The sequence below is a fragment of the Mycotypha africana genome (genome assembly GCF_025528875.1).
Source record: "Mycotypha africana strain NRRL 2978 chromosome Unknown BDF20scaffold_12, whole genome shotgun sequence".
NCBI classification, from domain to species: domain Eukaryota; kingdom Fungi; phylum Mucoromycota; class Mucoromycetes; order Mucorales; family Mycotyphaceae; genus Mycotypha; species Mycotypha africana.
Window position 1 is genome coordinate 968,223 of NW_026515736.1, and position 16,035 is coordinate 984,257.

Below are 16,035 nucleotides of genomic sequence, written 5' to 3' on the forward strand. Positions count from 1 at the left end.
GATTTAATGTAATAAGATTCTACGTATGTCAAAGTGACTATTTTAGTTGTGATTCTCTAAGGCTCGCTATCCTTGATCTTTCTCAGGTTGTACCTTTTGTGTATAAAAGATATTCAAATTCGGAAAAGAAAAAAAAAAAAAAAAAAAAGAGAAAAGAGACAAAGTTCCCCTTGCTTATAATCGTATTTGAACTCGGCGGCAAAGCAAATATTTGAAAAAACAAAAAGACGAAATCAATTCAATTGCGTCACTTTAAAAGTTTTCCCCAGGCTTTTTTTTTTGTGCGTCTGCTTTTTTCGAAAATCACTTCTATTACCTCAATTCATCATACGCCAGACTGTTATCTTGGCCGCAAAAATACATGTTATTGATAATTATGAATACTAAGTAGAGATATTATACAGTTAGGGTTAAAGGGAATCCCTTGCAGCGAACAAATACAAGTTCTGCGATACAGCAAATCGTATCAATGTCTTGATACAGAGCAATAAAGTCATCTACACCTTTCCTTGCCATCAAGATACACTTTAAACACGGCTACTTCATTATGCCTCGGATTCACAGGTTAGTGTTTGTTGCTCCGTGGTTATCCTTGGTATACGGCAATATATTCTCTAGGTTCAAATTTCAAACAGTGGCAATAAATCCTGCTAATCATTGTTATCGGAGTTTGATATGTTCAACAAACAAAACGTTCCTAAGTCCTGCCAAAAGTTTTCTTTCTCATTCTTTTTTTGACATTTTTTTTCCCGTTAATAAAAAAGATTCTATTTCACTTTGGAAGTCTTAACAATTAACAATGGAATCCGATGATGAACTTGATTGCCCTCTTTGTATGGAGGAGTTTGATATTGCTGATAGAAACTTCAAACCTTGTTACTGTGGCTATCAGGTACTACTACAGTGTGGCATTTACTGATTTAAACAATTTACGAGAAAATATTGGAATTAAACAAACTTTTATTTTCATAAAGATCTGTAGATTTTGTTGGCACCATATTAGGGAAAACTTGAATGGTCGCTGTCCTGCATGGTAAAATTGATTTTGGTCTTTAAGATCTCTATTGTTGCGTACTAACTCGAATATATATATTTCATATTCTTGTCATAGTCGTCGAGAATATACTGAGGAAATGGCACAGTTCAAACCTGTTAGTGCTGATGAGTATGTCAAATTCAGACAAGATCAAATGTGTTGTGGGATGAAAAATTTTGTTCAAAGTATATTTAACTTGTGTTATATTAGGTTACAGCGTATAAAGAAAGAAAAGAAAGAAAAGGAAAAGCAACAAAAGGATATGGAATCTGCCAACCGTCGTCATTTATCCAATATGCGAGTTGTGCAAAAGAATCTGGTTTATATCATTGGCCTTCATCCCAAGCTAGCAACGGAAGAGGTAAGGGTATAAGTATGATATCTCTTTACAATTCAAGCTTATTGACCTCTTGGTTTGACCTACTCTATGCGTATAGATTGTGCGCTCAAACGATTATTTTGGTCAGTTCGGTAAAATCTCTAAAGTTGTCATCAACAAGAAGCCTACGCTTCCTCCCTCGCAAATCAGTATAAATTCTGCTCTACCAAGTGCTGCTGTTTATGTCACGTACTACAGAAAAGAAGATGCAGCAAAAGCTATTGCTGCTGTCGATGGAAGCTTGATTGCTGATCGAGTAGTTAGGTAAGTATTTGACAGAGAAACGGCCAATTGTGAGTCATTTGTCAATTATGTTCGGCGTTCTGACAGAAGCCTTTCACTATAATTCTAGGGCTTCTTACGGTACCACAAAATACTGTACTTATTATCTACGTAATATGACATGTCCAAACCCGAATTGTCTCTACCTCCATGAGCAAGGAGATGATATCGATACTATTTCAAAAGAGGAACTGGCCAATAGGTAAGCGCGCAGTAAAATGCGAATAGCGATGTCTTTCCCCTTCTTCCATATTCTTACGTTGTATCGTTTTTTTTTTTTAAATTAGTAAACACCACATGCGCGACATGCTCACTGAAGACGATAAATATGAGGGAGTGAGTAGCAAACCTTATCCAACAGCTTCATCTTCTTCAACAACAACAACAGCAACAACAACAGCAGCAGCAGCGCATGGTCACACACCAGCAGTATCTTCATCTTCAACAACGGCCGCACAGGCTCATTCACATCAGCCACGACCTCTTCTATCGAGCGAAGATTTCCCTGCCGTGTCAGCTAGTCTAAAAGGCTCTCATAAGGCTACTGCATCTTCCAACGCTGCCACCGATGATTCAGCGTTACCCGCTACAGCGTCATGGGCTAAGATGGGAGCTAGCAACGGTAGTACACCTTCTACACCTATCATGACGGTTTCTGATGCTTTTGGACCTTCCTTATCTGATGCTGTAGCAGCAGCTCAGCAAAAGGCGCAATTCCCACCAATGCCTAAACGTAAAAGTGAAAAGAAGAAACGAAAGGAACAACAACAAAAGGCAGCGGCAGCGGCAGCCACAATATCTGAAGCTTCTTCTGTTGTTAGCGAACCAACAGGGTCTCAGATGATGATGACCTCAGCTCATAATGAAGATGATCAGCAACAAGACAGAGACAACAAGAAAGATACTCAAAACCAGAAGAAGGAAAAGACAAAGAATAAGAAATCACCTTCTATATTTGAACAAGGCTTGACTGGATTTGTATTGGGTCAAGCGTACCGGGAAGTATTTCCTATGTTGGACCCAGAAGTACTGCTACAACAGCAACAAGAAGAGTACTACGATGAAGATATGAGCAGTAGCGAGTATAGCAGTGACACCCTCAGTGTAGGTATTTCAGCATTGAAATTAGATGATGAGAATATCAAAGAAGAGAATGACATACAGCAGCAAGTGTTATTGGAGCCATCAGCAGCGCAAAGAAATCTAGAAGCTATACAATCAGCCTCCATTTCTTCGTCGACCATTCCTTCCGTTTTGGATTACTTGACGTATTCAACGCCTACACCGAAATATACTGGTCTCTTCAATCCTTTCGCTCACATGTCTATGTTGACTTCTAACAATGCAGTCGCTTCTTTCTTTAATGTTGCTGCTGCTACTCCTCCCGCTGCTACAAATACAACTACAACAACAAATCCTGCTGCTGTTGCTGCTAATTTAGATTCTCCGGTACGTAGACATTCCAGATTCAACTTTGCTCAAGCATAAACCGCATATTATATAGCATTCATTATACATATAAATATATATATATTTTTTTACATATATACATATATATTTTTTTTTCTATCCTATCAACTTTTTTCGAAGAAAAAAATTTACTACAAACTCCAATAATAAAAACGAATAAAAAAAGTATAAATTATTCAATTAATAATTTGGTAACCCAGATTATGCCGATAATTGGGGTAAAACCATAAACTGCTTCCAGGCACAATGGATAATGATGCAGCATATGTTGGGATAAAAGGATGCTATAATTTGGTCGTATTTAAACATGAGCAGAAAAAACTAAGATCTCAACAGAATTCATTGTGTTATTATCAGCTGGATTGAAATGTGGATTCATCAGAATTCAAAATGATAAAGCAAACTGATACTGTCTGTTTCTAAAAGTGGAAAGGCTTTTCCTATGGGATTTTGTCATGTTGTTGAGACCGATAAAAAGCTTTCTCAGAGTTTATATTACTGAAAGCCAACTTGACCTGTAGTTAAGCATTAAGACTCTTGGATACGTATGTAGCACTTTTCTCACATGATTTGTGGACATCAGTAACATTAGGATAATAAAAAAAAAAGGGCTCTTATGAAGACCATTTATTAAATGAGACACAACAATTTGTGCATCCAAAACTGGTAAAAGTCTGGCTTTTTTTTTTCCTTTCGATCCTTGTGCGGGTCCTCCTCTGCTTTGAATCCGTTCCATAATATGGAAAGACCACCCAACATTTTTTTCTTTTTTTAAATTATTGAAAGCCTTTTTGATATCTAAACCCCTTCCTCTTTCTCCCATTTTTTTTGACCTTCTTTCCATTCTTTAAACCTTTTTACGGTGCATACTCAAAACACTTATTCACATTCATTAAGCAAAAGGGGCAGTCATGAGTCAGAAGGTTATTAAAAATATCGGCAAACTAAAACAGGTAAAAAAGGATTCCACATCTTACTGGAAGAAGGATAGAAGGCCTAGCAGTAGTAGAGGGAAGAAGAGGAAAGGAACGGTAATATCATTGTCTGTAGTATTCGAGACGAATATTGACATATTCCGTTATTAAGTGGATTATTTCACTTACTACTGTTCCTCAGCTACCTCATCGGCCTCATGAGAAGAACCTCACCATCATCTGTCCTTCGTCTATAAAAAGCTTCTTCTTTTCCTTTTTAACCGCAACCGAGAAATGTTGACCAACTGTCTTACTTTATATTATGTTTAGTGGACGGGTGAAAAGTTTGGTTCTGCCAAATCAACCTCACAAACGGAAGACTTTCAACGTCTTGAAGTTGAAACTGACCGTAAACGCGCTGCATTTGAGAAACTCCACACTTCGATCCTTCTCCTCCAATCCCAGTTAAAGAAAGTCAAAATATCCCCAGAAGATAACAAAACCAAACGTCCCCCTCACGATGTCTTTGGGGTCTGCCTCAATCTCTACGGTAACGAATTCAACGAAGACTCACCCCTCGGTATTGCTACCATCAACGTAGGTCAAGCTCAATCTCGTTTAGCCGCTTATCAAGAAGAATTTGCAGACAGTGTGGGCATGAGTTACATTGAAAAGTTGGACGAAGGCATGGCACTTTATAAAGACTATCAGAATTTAAAGAAGAAATTAGAGTCTAGACGATTGGATTTAGACGCTAAATTGAATAGATTACAAAAGTCCAAAAAGGAAAAGCCAGAATTGGAACAGGAAATGCAAGCAGCCAAAATGAAATATGAGGATACTGAATATGATTTGATACAAAAAATGGTAGCTTTACAAGATTTCGAGGTAAATAACCCTTTTTCTTCTGCACCTTATCCGTATATCGAAACAAGTAATAACCGCTGTCATCATTTGTTAAAAACATCTATGCATCTATTTATGTCCAGGATGAACATTGCGCTGTCCTCAGACATCTTTTAGATTTACAATGCGAATATTTAAGCCGATCTCTAGAGACATTAAATGAAGTGAGAGATAACTGGACACAGCCTCTTGTACCACGCTCACAGAACAATGGAGGCAACAGCAATAGCCTTCGCCGTACATCAACTATGGGTAGTGGAATAGGACTGTCCCGCTCTATCAGTAATACTTCTGCTACTACTGCTGAAGAATTACTGCAACAGCGTCAACAACAGCAGGCATCACCTAGGCTATCTATCAGTAGAAGCAGTGATACTAGCAACTATGGTAGTAACTCACCTATGACAGGTGGAAAGCGTAGTTTTTCATCCAGCACCATCACTACTACTGGTGGATTGGGAGCACCACGCAAAAATTCACTCTATGATGAGATGCCTATGAACAATAACAGTGGTGGTCATAGTCCACGTATAAACCCACCTTCCCTGCCACGCAGACAATGTAAGCTCTCTTTTCTTTCTTGTTTCTTCTAATGTGAATGCTATCTATTGCTGGGTTGAAAACAGACTTGTACTTACATGATGCACATTCTATGGTAGCTCAATCTGCTGCTAGTATTCCTGACACAGATAATACAAAAAATAGAAGAAAGGCAATTTTTGAATTTGGTGGGGAAAGTGCCGACGAACTATCTTTCCGTAAAGGCGATATCATCACTGTAGTGGAGGAGGTAGATGAAGGCTGGTGGCTCGGTGAAATTACTGAAGCTAACGGCATGATTCGTCGTGGTATATTCCCTGTCAATTATACAGAGGCCGTAAGCAAGATCAATAATGGCAGTAATGGGGGGCCTCCTATGCCAGCGAGACCCAATCTGCGTGCACGTTCCTCTAGCAACTCTACTCAACCTTTATCCTCTTCCTCTTCACTACAGCAACATGCTTATATACCAGAAGAAGAAGAAGAAGAGCAGCATGAAACAGGTGGTTATGAAGACGAAGTTGAAGAAACAAGTCATAATCCATCACCGTTTGGTGATTCCAATCGTACGAGCAGTAGCAGTGCCAGCGACAACAATAATAGAGGATTTTCATACATTAGACCCAATAATGATAATGAAGGACAACCTACCAATACTCTTCCTCCATCAAAACCCACATACAAAATGAACAGAATTCCACCTCCTCCACCTGCTTCTCGTACGAGAAGCAATAGTTCCGTTCGTGGACCTCCTCCGCCTATGCCATTACGCAGTAGTACCTCCTCCTCAGCAGCCTCCACTCCTTCAACCACCTCTCGCACAGCTCCACCACTTCCTCCAATAGCAGCTACAACAGTGAATAACGATGATAATACTATACCAAATTGCCATGAATGCGGTTGTGATGAATATACAGCCAATGTGTTCAAGAAAGGACATTGTAACAATTGTTTTCATAAGCATTAGAAAGAGAATAAAGAAAGATATCCAAAAGAAGTCTTTCGCTTTTAGTTCCTTCCTATTCAAATGCACATAAGCTTTTAAGGTGTTCATGAAACTTATTTGTATTAGAGTTATTCAAGATGTACTACGGTTCACAAAATAATTTGAACTTGATAATGAACTTAAACGTGGGGTACACATGAATAACTTTCTTTTCTTTCTTTTTTGGGCTTTATAATAAATATGACGTTAGTTGGTTTCTCTTTCTTACAGAGCCCATTTCGGTTTAACAGACAAAAAAGAAGAAGGGGGTGCATAGGCAACTTTTTTTTTTTCTTTTCTTTTTGAAAAAATTGCTTACGTTATTTCATGAGCAGTAAATAGGCTTTCCTTTCTATTTTTACTGTTTCGCAGTGGGCTAAAGCAGGGTTAGGGGTTTAGTTTATTTTATTTTCGAATAAATAAAAGTGGATTCTTTTATGGATGTATTCTTTTGATACTAGGGAAAGAATTCTAGTTTTTTTTTGTTTTTTTTTTTTTGAATTTTTTTGAATTTCTTTCTTTAAGCTCTTGAATGTCGGTCTGGACGAGGCATAAACGTTGAACGATGGTATTTGTAGTTTGAAGCTGCGTTAGATACGGAAGCGGTTGTACTAGAATGAATATTAGGCAGTGTAGAAGAAGGCTTTAATGATGACCTTGCTGACGCTGCTACGGTCGCATTGGAAGCGTGAATGTTAGAAGAAGAAGTGGAAGAAGTAATTGAACGACGAGACTACATATGACATGCATATAAAAAAAAAAATAAAGAGATGAGTTTTTGTTTTGGATTTTTTTTTCTTTTTTTTTTTTGTCACGTATTCATATATATATATATATATATATATAAGCGTGATTTCTATTTCTTTTTCGAGATGGTGCTATGTAACTTACCATATTTGATGTAGTTGCAGATGAAGACGAAGGTAGGAAAGAAGGTTTACTACTACTAGTGCTACTGTTATTGTACCGTGTAGGGGACCTTCTTTCAATGGGTCGATAATGGTGAGGAAGTGGAGCGTGATGATGATGGTGATAATAAAAGTGCGAAGCATAGTGGTGGTAGTGCGGATGGTAACTCATACTACCACTATTACTACTGGAGGTTTGACTCATACTACGTGATCGGAGAGGTCTTGTGGAGAAGGAAGAGGGTTTTGATAGTAAATGATTTGACCTTGACCTTTCTATCGAGGTTGGATGGGAAGCAGGGTGATAAGGAGAGTGGTGGTGTGCTGCAGCAGTAGTGGTACTAGGTGAGTTGAAGGATTTTTTTGCATTACTACTGCTACTACTAACAAGAGAGTTATTTACAAGGGTATTATTCTTAGTAGTAGTAGTAGTTGTAGAAGTAGTTGTAGAAGTGGTAGTGGTATAAGAAGGCTTAAGGGAAACTGATGTAGGGGGAGATGGAATTTCTGCTTGTTGCTGTTGTTGCTGTTGCTGTTGCTGTTGCTCTTGCTGCTCTTGCTTTTCTGGTTGAGCTAATAACTCTTTCATCGTTTGAAACAATAAATGCTTTTCTTTTCTCAATAATCGGATCTTTTCACGAATAGCCTCTGACGATTGTACAACTGGTGATGGTGAGTCCAAAACCGTTGAAGAATAGTTCTCTGCAGATGAGACGACTGACGATTTGGAGAGTACAGGGGATGGAGGAGAGTCCAGTGGTACCATATGAACGTCTTCTTCATGGTCTTGTTGTTGTTGCTGCTGCTGAGGATGTGAATCGAATGAACAGGTTTCGATAGGAGGGGAAGGCAAACCGTTTTCTGAATAAAGTCGATAAAACTCTTGCTCTTGTTCTTCTTTATCATTAACCTTATCGTTCGTACTAGGAGGAGTGAGAGGAAGGATATTGTTTCGAGCAGACGTTCTCTGTAGCTTTATACGTTGGACAATACTGGAACGAATAGCTTCGATATTCGAAGGTGGTTGGAATTCATATTGTATTGATTGTCGTGCATTTATTGCCATGGTTTCAAATAAATTACGTTAAAGAATGAAGAGGTGTTATGGTATGAAAAAATTAAAAAAAAAAGAAAAGAAATAAAAGAAGAGAAAGAAACGAAAGGTATTTCTTCCTTTTTGTAATAAGTCTTTTTTTTTTTTTTTTTTTTGCGTTGTTCCAAAAGATAAAAGGAAAAAAAAAAAAGATAAGTAAGATACAATCAAAAGTAATTAGGTGTGGAAAATAAAAAAGGTTACCAAAATGAACAGCTTGGGGGAAGGGAAGCGAACGCACATATGTATAAAATGCGTCACTCAAACGCCTTCTCTTTCTGCTGGTTTTTACATATTTCAATTTCCGCCTCTTTTTGCAAAGTTAACATTGACAAGAATGTTTGGTTTCTTTAACAGCAAACAAAGAATCCTGTTTGTATTGGAAAGAGCAGCTTTGTTTTTTATCACCGAAAGGAGAGAAAAGCGCCCTTTCTTCTTTTTTTTTTCGTTGAGTCAACTATACAACGCATATTATGCCAGTTAACGCCTGCATATTCCCCTTTCATCCGGCTGATATTTTATGCAGTCAAGACGCAGCAGGTGACTAGCTCTTCATGGCTGTTGTAAAATGAAAGAAGACTGAGGAGAGGCTTCTTCTGCCATCTCTTTTATCCTTTTATTTTTTGTCAAGTAACTGCGCATTTTTCAACAATATAAGCATCGTCCTTAATACTACCATCAAACAAAGGACTAGTAGTGTACAATCCATTGCTCGATTCAAAATGGACAGCCAATCCTACTATAAAATCAATCCCATTATTTCAAAGCGAACTTGATATTCCTAGCAGGCATATCTTTTAGAAACCTACAATATGGAACATATTTAAGGGACAATTGGTGGATATTGTATAAAGTCGTTCAACATGTGTGATTGTTTTTTAATTGCAAAAAGTCTTGACCTAGCATTTTCATCCATAAAATGTCATCAGAAATACCATTGTTAATATCAATAGTTCAGATTCAATATCCGTCTCTGCAGCCTTGGCATTTCTAACTTGCAATTATCGCAGATTTATTTGCCAAGTTGCATAGTTACAAAAGATGGCTCAGTCCGTTATTATAACTCACAAGAGATAGGCATATTTGACTCTTACTGACGGTTGGCAGTGCAAATGCATATTGCATCAAAGTAAGCGTAATTACTGTTAGAATTGAATCTGTAACTTGTAACAACTAGGCAGGTATACGAACAGATTATTCTTATGATCTAGGAATTTATCGACACTCTACTTTGATTCTTGCTGTATTATTATCAACTTTTTTCTCGCTACACATTTAATATGTGCAGAGGCATTATGAATTCCTCAGAATTCACAGCTACCGTTCTCATACATTCAATAAACTAAAGAATAGCTACCACTATTTGGAACGGTGTCAAATCGGATACTAAGCAGTGAATTCACAATGCCTTAAATGAATGATTATTATTCGCATAAGAGGAGATAATAACAAACTGTTATCCACAATGTTTTTTAAATTCGAGCCTGTCTGTAAAAGGATGTTTTTTCCAACATTTTTAATGATCAACTGAAAGAAATCTGCGGTGTCAAAAATCGGTAGATATTCGTAAAGCTCTTTTTAGTGGCCAACTCCCAATATAAAATTAAAATTCTTCGATAAAGAGTATTTCCAGTCTGTTACCACCCCGTTCAAAAAAGAGTTAGCCATGACGCTTCAAACCATCCGTCACATTCTGATATCAGCTAATGCTTACAGAAAATAAAGGGATTTTGAGCTTTTATAAAATCAAATACGATGCTGAGACTATCATTTGTTCAACGTAACCATGTACAGTTAAGAGAAGATGCTGTATGCTGATCTATATATTTGTAAGCATGAAGCGAAAAAGGACATTGAAATTTATTTGAAAGGGAGCAGTATGCCTTCATTTCGAACATGCGTTCTGGATAAAAAGTGCAAGCATATGTAATCTTTCTTTTGAATTAATTGATTCTTTCAGACAAAAGCGCACTACCGCCATCACTCGTTGATTCCTGTGATTTTTCGATAGTATCTTCTTCAACCTAACAGTTGGTACAGGATCAGTATCTTTGACGCTAAAGACAATTGTGTGTTGTGTTGACGTCTTTACTACAAAAAGAGCTGGTATACACAATTTAAGAGAGTAGTCGACTGCGAATGGGATCAGTATAGTTGATTTCTTGCTGTTCAATACTACGGTTGAGCTTTTCTATTTTGTGTATTATTGAATCATAAAAGAATTGTTGTAAACCCACAATACCATACTGGATATACCAAACTATGCTACGTACAAATGGTTGAGAAGATCAGTCATTTCCTACTCTTTTCCAACAGTTTCATACATAAAAACCATAATCTTCAACTCTGCTGATCAGACTCAGCGTCTTTCATCTTGGAATAGTAGAAGGAAAGGCATATACAAATTAACGTCATAAACACCTTTTTTCCACGTTTCATTTCATATTACCCCAAAAGTTCATCGATAAACTTTGTAAACAATTCCTTGAAGAGCGTTTTCGTTGTCTTCACGTTCGCGTGGCATTATCGTATGCATGACTATCTTGCGATGTAACTGATCGTCAATGATTTGGTATCATCAGTAGAATAACAGCAAACTAACATCAGATTGTCACAATTAATTGTACTGTTTCATTATTCTTATTCTTAACCTATGTCTATTTTGACAATGGTATTGATACTACTTTAGGCATACATTATGTATCTATAAATTCCCCCTCCAGTACAATTACAGTCAGCTTGCTGATGAAAAGCAAGAGGCATTCAGAGATATAATTGCTAAAATCCGTGACAAAAACCGACCTTACTGAAAAAAAGATGAAGTTGTTATTTCTACAAATAGATATATGCGTTAGTTTCTCAACATTTGAAATGGGTGTTATTTTCAAAGGAGCAAACATGCCATCGAGAAATGCACTGTCTGAGAAGTGATGCAGCAAGTAGAAAAGCTCGAACAAAACGTTACTGGTGTTTGATAATTCTGCTCTCCATCGATTGACTTATTTCGATACCACAGGAATTTATTGGCAATTGTTCATCGTTTATCGTTTGGGATTGAGTGGAAAACACCAACCTTCTCTCAGTTAAATATTCCCTCAAATATCTATACTACTTCTTCTAGGTTATGCATTCCTCCTTAACACCATTTTGCTGTAGGTGACTGGCTCTATTTAGATGATATGCCTAGCAGAAATCTTATTCAGAACGCCGTGGCCATAAGGCAAAGGCTATATCAACTTTATAAGCCTGCGATAAACTTTCAACACTTTGCAAGAAACGATCAGAAATAAGGCAAAAGCTCACAATGGTGTGTTAAAGTTACAAGTTTTCTTCCCAGCTGATTTAGGGACAACTCACAGAAGCTTCGCTCAGTTGTTGAAAAATATCAAATTAAACGGCTGCTATAAGATTCTGTTTGGTTTCGGTGCGTTACTCAATATAGGACAAAGTCGAAATTTATATTTAATCAGGCTTTCTGTGAAGAGGGCATAATAATCTGCTTTAATCCAAATGACCGAGAATCAAGTGATAAATTGTACATACTGTTGCTGTTATCATTCTTCGAACACATATTCAATGAAATTCATTTGTTAACGACCAAAACTGTGCGATCAATAGCAACTCCATTGAATTTTGTGGCGCATCATAAAAGGAGACGCAGGAACTAACCACATTTAAAAAAGAAAGGACAGCAAAGAATCACAGAGATCACATTCAAGTAGAAAAAACCGGCATTGTATAATAACTGCTTAAGAATGATATTCTAAGTTGGGTGGCATATAGCAGCACTACGCCTTTTCTACGCTTTCTTATACTTGTATGCTATTCTTATGACTGAATCATACTTATAATGGTTATTCTTGGTTAAACTGTAACTTTTTTTATAGTCTTTTACAGCACTTTAATATCAACAGTGGGCATTCTAAGGATGCCGCAAGCTTCAACCTTAGCAGTAATCAACAACTGACTGGCGGTGGATAAATATTTGACTTCAACCGTCCAAAAAAGAAAATTTTTTTTTTTGCCTGTCAAAAAATATAAATATCGAAAAGGGGTCCCAATGTCTATTTTTTCTTTATCTCATATTTTTTCAAGTTTCGATTTTGCAAGTTTGCTGAACTGATCGGTACAACTTTTCCTGAACGAAACAAGATGCCATATCTGGTTTGACTTTAATAATACTTTCTTTTGGCCCTCTTTATAAAGAGGAATCACAAAAGAAGGTTTCGCGGTCAATCTATATCTTTATAATCTACATTACTAAACAATGGAAACGAAAAAAAAATAAAAACGGTATTTGTATGTAGAGTGAGAACTCCCAGCGGTTTAAGCACGAGTAAACAGCTCGGCAGCCGTCGCAAGGATTGAATAGCAGACATGAATAAGGTCAATATTCTCACTGATCAAGGTGCGACAGTTGTATTCCTTAGAGTTATCACTTATCATTCAATAGCAAGACCGGAACGAAGAGTTTGGTCTGCAATCTTATAGCATCTTACTGCTTAAGTTCCATATAATCATCCTGAGCTGATACAATTGATAACGACTGATTTTTTGAAAAAGCTTTATTATATCTCGCTATTTTTACAGAATGGTTCGATTAATAGACAAAATGTTCATTTGGATGTGGTATACTATGGGAATAAATAAGCAAAGAACTTTACAGATATTAGATGAAGAATAATAAATAGGGATACTTGGTTGGCGGCAATCATTTTCTTCTTTTTTTGTCTTTATGCTGAGATTGCCGGCGATAGGAAGGTTCGACAACCAAATCGTGAATGTTTGCAGGTGGTGGATAAGGCCCTTGCACTACAAATTTGAATGCTTTTTGGACTGTATTGGACAGTCTCTTCAAATTTTTCTCTGCCTTTACTTTCGAAAACAAGTGGAGTGATGAAAGAGAGGACAAAGATTTTTTCCTTTTAAAGTTAAAATAATGTTCGTCTTGTTGACTCGTCGGCTTTGGAAGGAGATGCTTTTTCGGCCGTCGACCATCCATATCCGTATTGGCAGCTGTATGGTAATAGCTTTGTTGAAAGGATGATGCAATGCTGTTGTTCAGAGTTCTCTTCTTGACTGTAATTCGATCTGGTATGTCACGTGTAGCAGAAGAAGTTGTGATCGCTGTAAAATCAACGAATGATTTCAGCCATGGATGGAACATAATCAAATCAAAGGAAGCTCTAATATTCGCTGGTGCTAATATTCTTTGGAGCAAATCTCTTGCCTCTAAAGTCATATTTAGATATGCATGTTAATGAAACGGAAAAAATACCCAGCTGGATCTCACAGATACTAATGAATTTACCTGCTGATATCTGTTTCTTGGGTATATCAAATTCTGACTTCAACATCTTTTTAAACAACTCCTTATGAGATATGAAATAATCACCCTCGCTGTCGAAGAAAGGGTATCTACCATTCAGCATGCGGTATAATGAAATGCCCAGTGCCCAAATATCAGCCTTTTCAGGATTGAATTTTGTTTGAACAGATAATTCTGGAGCAATGTATTGAGGAGATCTAAAATATAAAAATTAGTATTGCTAACGTAAGCTCTGCCATCAATATGCGCAAGGATAGTTACTTACCCACCAAAATCCAGGAAATCTTCTCTTGATCCATCATGCAAAATAAACGTAATTCCTTTGATGTAATCTCTCTGATCAAACAGTAGATGCATCTCTTTAGGCTGATCATAAATCTGAAAATGATGGTGTTGATAATATTGGTAAGCAGCTGTCACCATTTTAGCAAACTTGATCTTGCAAGGTGTTTCATTATATTGCAGTGATTGTTTAAAGTAGGGTTCATAATAGCGTCCCTTTGTTGGCCAGTACGAGATAGGCACATGAAGGTATTGCTTGTCATTTTCATCATCATCTTCATCGTCGTCACTCTCAACAAGTATCATTCCACTACCACTACTGCTCGTGTTACTGCCGCTATGACTGTGAACAAGCTTGTTGGTTTCCTGCTTCTCTCCCATCTCATCATTATTATTTCCCAACTGTTGCTCCTCGTTTATGTCATCAAGAATCTGTCTTTTCTCTGTATCTAGATTATCATCAACATAGAAGCTGCTGTAGGTCATGGATGAGCTCGGATCATTTATCTCATAATTATATCTGCTACTATTGATATGAGCGTTGGTACGTGTTATAGGAATTGGTATCGGCATAGGTTGAATGTCTTTTTCGTCTTCTTCTGTTAGTATTTCTGGTATTACGTATAATTCACGGCCACAATAGTTGTCAAAATTGTTGGTAGATTGGTGTTGTTGAGGAAAAGAAAAAGCTTTTGATTCAAATAAAAAATTAGCATCCTATTAAAATAGAAAAGTTTATAAATACATGCAATCAAAAAGAACAATAAAACAGCAGGTTTTCTTTCTTTGTTCAAGCATAAAATAGAACAGAAACAATCCTCCCTCCTTCATTTCCTTTTTGGCTATTCCCGATCATTTTTTTACTGCTTTTTTCCCCCTCCTTCGCCTTTGTTTCTCATTTAAATAATGTGCACAGTTGATGTAAGGTTCATTTTTCAGAGGTAAAATCCGTATAAACATCTGACTCGATGAAGTCTAACTCCCCTTTGAACATCTTTTTAGACATTCATATCGCACACAAATGCACACAAATGCACACCTCTCGCTCATTTACACACACACACACACACACACATACAGAAAATTGTGTACCTTGAATATCGGAGCTGCATCGGATATAATTCTATTGGTTTCCGGAAATGCCGTAAAGCTACGCCCAGCAGTAGATTGGTGCTGTTGGTTAGCTTCATTCAATAGTAGAAAGGGTAGAGGTGGTTCATCAGGAGATAGATATCTCCAATCCTCCATCGGCTGTATATCATCCTGGGCTCGTTTTGTTTTTTCTCTTTTCTTGTTCTTGTTCTTGTTACTGGTTAATTTGAAAATGAATTTCAGCAGGTTTTTTTTCTTTTGTTTATGTCGACCCTGTTTTGGTGATGTGTTTTTTAACGTGGTGTTGTCTCCTTCTTTTTTATGACTGCTTTTTATAGTTGGCATCGATCAAGATGCCTCTCACTTATTGAGACATGTATATTTATTCAGAACTCTAGTAGCAGAAGTAATAGATAAGAATAATTAGATGGAAAGAAAAGAGAAAGAAACAGAAAAATATGTCAAACGGATGCTCATTTTACTCCTCGTGCAATATTAGGAACATGAAGCTTTTCAATTTGTACTTAAATATGTTATCTGTACACTGTCAATTACAAATTATCTATGATGTTTAACGTTTCACCAGCCACGGACAACGGATCCGTTTCCTAGTCACCTCAGTACAACTAGAAAATAAAAACCTTCTATTTGACAACAGGTATCCTATGATTGGCTTTTCTACATGGTTTAATTACTAAATCTTTGTACAATATCTCGTCCGAATGATAGTCAATCAACAAATGAGATTGAGCCTTTATGGTCATAATAACAATCTAACCACAACAGTGACAGGAAAAGAGCATCTTAAAAGGGCATGTT

At 37.0% G+C, this 16,035-nt stretch overlaps 4 protein-coding genes across 4 annotated transcripts; 2 read left to right on the plus strand and 2 right to left on the minus strand.

Annotated features, from left to right (window-relative positions):
• Window positions 1–799: 799 nt before the first annotated feature.
• On the plus strand, window positions 800–3,185 carry BDF20DRAFT_839609 (uncharacterized protein; the record flags this gene model as incomplete). The annotated part of the gene is made up of 7 exons (XM_053079293.1): window positions 800–892; window positions 975–1,033; window positions 1,112–1,165; window positions 1,247–1,397; window positions 1,474–1,679; window positions 1,768–1,899; window positions 1,985–3,185. 7 exons carry the CDS (start codon window positions 800–802, stop codon window positions 3,183–3,185), a joined length of 1,896 nt encoding a protein of 631 aa, XP_052931961.1.
• A 905-nt stretch (window positions 3,186–4,090) lies between these two features.
• Window positions 4,091–6,308, plus strand: BDF20DRAFT_801388 (uncharacterized protein; the record flags this gene model as incomplete). Its single annotated transcript, XM_053076391.1, has 4 exons — window positions 4,091–4,120; window positions 4,412–4,969; window positions 5,071–5,239; window positions 5,647–6,308. Coding segments are annotated over 4 exons (1,419 nt in total), but the record flags the coding sequence as incomplete, so codon positions are not given.
• A 679-nt stretch (window positions 6,309–6,987) lies between these two features.
• Window positions 6,988–8,621, minus strand: BDF20DRAFT_896795 (uncharacterized protein). The gene is made up of 2 exons (XM_053082523.1): window positions 7,404–8,621; window positions 6,988–7,245 (listed from the first exon to the last, which is right to left on the minus strand). Exons 1-2 carry the CDS (start codon window positions 8,484–8,486, stop codon window positions 7,033–7,035), a joined length of 1,296 nt encoding a protein of 431 aa, XP_052931963.1. The 5' UTR covers window positions 8,487–8,621; the 3' UTR covers window positions 6,988–7,032.
• Window positions 8,622–13,843: 5,222 nt separating this feature from the next.
• On the minus strand, window positions 13,844–14,214 carry BDF20DRAFT_806691 (uncharacterized protein; the record flags this gene model as incomplete). The annotated part of the gene is made up of 2 exons (XM_053076529.1): window positions 13,844–14,039; window positions 14,108–14,214. Coding segments are annotated over 2 exons (303 nt in total), but the record flags the coding sequence as incomplete, so codon positions are not given.
• Between the last annotated feature and the right edge of the window lie 1,821 nt (window positions 14,215–16,035).

Excerpts from the sequence above, each read along its gene's own strand:
- BDF20DRAFT_896795 (XM_053082523.1), bottom strand. The coding sequence starts at position 8,486 with ATGGCAATAAATGCACGACAATCAATACAATATGAATTCCAACCACCT. Across the intron at positions 7,246-7,403 it reads CTGCAACTACATCAAATATG|TCTCGTCGTTCAATTACTTC; the intron begins GTAAGTTACATA and ends TGTCATATGTAG.